The sequence below is a fragment of the Gadus chalcogrammus genome, chromosome 17, assembly GCF_026213295.1.
Source record: "Gadus chalcogrammus isolate NIFS_2021 chromosome 17, NIFS_Gcha_1.0, whole genome shotgun sequence".
Classification (NCBI taxonomy): Eukaryota; Metazoa; Chordata; class Actinopteri; order Gadiformes; family Gadidae; genus Gadus; species Gadus chalcogrammus.
The window spans coordinates 929,272-933,183 of record NC_079428.1 but is presented as its reverse complement, the minus strand read 5'-3'; the positions used below and the strand labels follow the sequence as shown (position 1 = coordinate 933,183).

Below are 3,912 nucleotides of genomic sequence, written 5' to 3'. Positions count from 1 at the left end.
GCCGCGATGCGGATGAGCCTTTTAGGCTTTATGGGAAAGAGAGAGGGGGGGGGGGGGGGGGGAGAGAGAGAGGGGGGGGGAGAGAGAGAGAGAGAGAGGGAGACAGACAGAGAGAGTCACCCTCTCTGTTCCCCTCTTCTCACAACCTTTCTTCCTTTTTGATCCATTGCTCTCTCTCTCTCTCTCTCTCTCTCTCTCTCTCTCTCTCTCTCTCTCTCTCTCTCTCAAACGCGTTCTTATGACACGTCTGAGTACAGTGTGAATTTACGAAAATACTAAATACACTACTACGCTACTAAATAAAAAGCAATACTCTGTGAGGCATACGGTGCTAGAGTACAAAATACGAACAAGAAATAGAAAATAGAATGCCTATTAGAATACAAAATAACAAATACAATTACAATTAGCAGACGCTTTTATCCAAAGCGACTTACATCGGTTGATACACACATTGACAGACCGACGGCAGGGACAACCATGCAAGGCGACAGCCAGCTCGTACGCCAGCTCGTCAGCCAGCTCGTTAGGAGGTTAAGTGTCTTGCTCAGGGACACATCAACACTCGGCTTCCCTTCAGTTACACGACAACTGCTCCACCTCCTGATCTAAGCCGACCCCACAAATACAATACAGTACGACAAGAAAACGTTGCAAATAACCAAATGAATGAATTCCCCGTTTCCCGCTCACTCCTCCATTTTGTTTCCCCCTCCAGCCCTTTCCAGCATGAAGATCGAGAACAGCCTCTCGGCTCCCCAACTCCCCGACGCCCCCTCCCAGGCCGGCCTCCACTTCAGCGTGGCGACCGAGGAGGACTTCGATGAGATCATGGCCATGAGCCAGCACATCTACGGGGGTCTGGACTACCTGCCCACCCGCTACGGGGCCTGGATGCAGGAGACCAACCGCACAGTGGTGCTCGCCCGCAAGCAGGGCAAAGTGGTGGGTGGACAACGGTCACACGCTTTTACGTTTTTTTGTCTAAAAAGTTTTTAAGTCTATCAAGTTTTTAGAACTAAATAATATCCAGGCAACTATGTTGAACTCCACACTACATGATAACTGTAGTCGCGTAGTTTGGAGTGGTTATTTTACTAACTCGCAACATAGGTTTCAGTTGCTCTAATGTCAGGAACAGCGCCCTCTGTAGGCAAACACATTGTACTGCAGGTACGAGGTGACTGCTGCAGTGGTCGTGTGGTGTGTCAATTGCTGATGATTTGCTGTTTAAAACACGGTAGTTGGGTCCTGTATGGGTGTCTGTATAAGTCATCAAAAGTAAAGTCCTGACTATAAAAGAGCAGTAAATCGGATTAACTACTGTCAATAAACAAAAGCACTTTTAATCGTAAATGTTTATGTGATATGTGTAATGTACTCTACTTTTAATACATTTTAGGTGAGGCCCAAAAGTTGCTGTTTTGGGCCTGAATTCATTCATATTATATTCCATTTAGGCTTTGGACTCTTAAGACTAATTTGTACAAAATGGCCTTTTTTGTGTGGCGTTTCCATCCTACTGCAGTCGATCCATTGGTTTACATTCAGGGCGTTTGGCAGACGCTTTTTATCCAAAGCGACTTACATTAAGTACAGAAGAAACAGAAACAACTATATGTCGCTGTTGATGCAGTAAGGACGTTCATAGGACCAAGTGCCACGCACTAACTATCACTAGGTTAACCCATTCCCCGTACACAACAAAGATAGCTAGGGTAAGACAGTACACGATGCTAGGTACTATTGTTAAGTGCCAGGACGTACAAGTGTGTAAGAGGGGGGTGGGGGATGATGGGGGAGGATGTGACCGTATCGAGGACTGTTCACACGACACCTCCCTGACCTCCCCCCCCCCCCCCCCCCCCCCCCCCCATCCCCCCCCCCCCCCCCCCCCTCCCCAGATCGCCCTGGAGTCGGTGTGTGTGATCGACGACGGGGAGACCATGCTGGTGGAGGGTCTGCGCGTGGCCACCCCGGAGCGCGGCCGGGGCGTGGCCGGGGAGCTGCTGCGGTTCTGCTCCCAGCTCACCAAGGCCAAGTACCCCGAGGTGAAGGTGAGCCGGCTGACCCGCGACGACCAGCTGGGCCCCAAGGACTTCCAGAAGTACCGGCTCATCACCAAGCAGGTACCCTGCGCCCTCTGACCCCCAGGGCTCCTCTCTCCCTCTCCCTCTCCATCTCACCACCTCTCTCTCTCTCTCTCTCTCTCTCTCTCTCTCTCTCTCTCTCTCGCTATCTCCTCTCTCTCTCTCTCTCTCTCTCTCTCTCTCTCTCTCTCTCTCTCTCTCTCTCTCTCTCACCACCTCTCTCTCTCACCACCTCTCTCTCTCACCACCTCTCTCTCTCTCTCTCTCTCTCGCCCCCTCCAGGGTATCCTGCTGGTACGCTTCAGAGCCGAGGACCTGAAGCTCCGTCTGGCCGAGCTGGGGCCGGACGGCGCCGAGCTGAGCTCCGCCTCCTCCACCGGCCCGCCTCCGCCCCCGCCGCCCGTCCACCTGGACGCGGCCGCCATCCAGCGGCTGTACCTGGGCACCGACCTGCTGCACCGCGTCCTGCCCAACCTCACCGTGGTGCAGGACTGGCAGCCCTACAAGCTGCTGCCGAGCAACATGGACGTCCTGCTGAAGAAGGACATCGACTGGGTGGTAGACGACGAGGAGGCGCCCAGCGTGGCCAGCCTCTGCACCTTCCCCATCAGGGTGCCCATCGGGGACGACTGGTGAGACACCCCCCCCACTGCGGGTTCAGCCCCCCCGTGTAGGCTGGGATGAGTTTAGCAGAAGGCCGTTGAACGGATTGTTTTGAGGTTCTGTGTTTCGTTGCCACAACCGAAATTACACGACAGTGGTAATTAGTTAAAAGTACCGAGCAACGAGATACACGGCAAATATGTCGGTTTATAATTATATTATAAAGAATATGTATCTAACGTAATACACCAGGGTTAGATCGGGAACATTCTGCTGAACATTAAACCAGAGAGAGACAGACAGAGAGGCAAGCAGACAGACAGACAGACAGACAGACAGACAGACAGACAGACAGACAGACAGACAGACAGACAGACAGACAGACAGAGAGGAGAGACAGACAGACAGACAGACAGACAGACAGACAGACAGACAGACAGACAGACAGACACGCAGACAGACACGCAGACAGACAGACAGACAGACAGACAGACAGACAGACAGACAGACAGACAGACAGACAGACAGACAGTCGATAGATGCGTCCATACCTCACGATACCGATCACGACCCCCCCCCCCCCCCCCCCCCCCCCCCCACTCCCCCCCGACCCAGGTACTACCTCAACATCGACATGTTCGGGAAGGACCTGTCGCAGGTGCGCCGGCAGTACCTGGCCCACCTGCGCCGCCACACGGCCGGCCTGCGGGGCAGCGTCATGTGCCAGCTGTTCCTGGAGCCCGCCCTCTGGGCGCCCATGGTGGAGCTGTGCAGGAGCGTGCTGCGGGTGGAGCTGGTGAAGGAGTACACGGATCAGTGCGTGGTGGAGAGCGACGTGGTGTAGCCCCGCCCCCGGGCAGCCCAGCGCCCCGCCCCCTAGGGGGGGGGGGGGGGGGGGGGAGGAGGAGGAGCCAAAACGGAGCGGAGAAATGTACAAAGAAGAAGACGACGGCGGAGAGAGAGGAGAGGAGGAAAAGTGTTTTCCGATTTAACGGATTCATGGATTCCACGACGCAGGAGAAGATTTAACGAGATATGCATTCTTTTTTTTTTTTGAAATCCTTTTTGAGCGATGAGAAGGTGGATAGCGATACGAGCGAAACAAACAAAGAACGACAAACGTTGCTGTTGAAAGGGGGATGGGAGGACAATGTGTCAAGGCTTCGTTAGACTCGTGAGAGGGCTTTAATTAACTGACTACTAACGAGCGTCGCATCAC

General features: G+C 53.7%; 1 protein-coding gene across 1 annotated transcript; it reads left to right on the top strand.

Annotated features, from left to right (window-relative positions):
* Nucleotides 1-729: 729 nt before the first annotated feature.
* On the top strand, nt 730-3,537 carry nat16 (N-acetyltransferase 16). Its single transcript, XM_056576122.1, has 4 exons — nt 730-945; nt 1,905-2,129; nt 2,373-2,722; nt 3,309-3,537. The coding sequence occupies exons 1-4, from the start codon at nt 730-732 to the stop codon at nt 3,535-3,537; spliced, it is 1,020 nt and encodes a 339-aa protein (XP_056432097.1).
* The last annotated feature ends 375 nt before the right edge of the window (nt 3,538-3,912 follow it).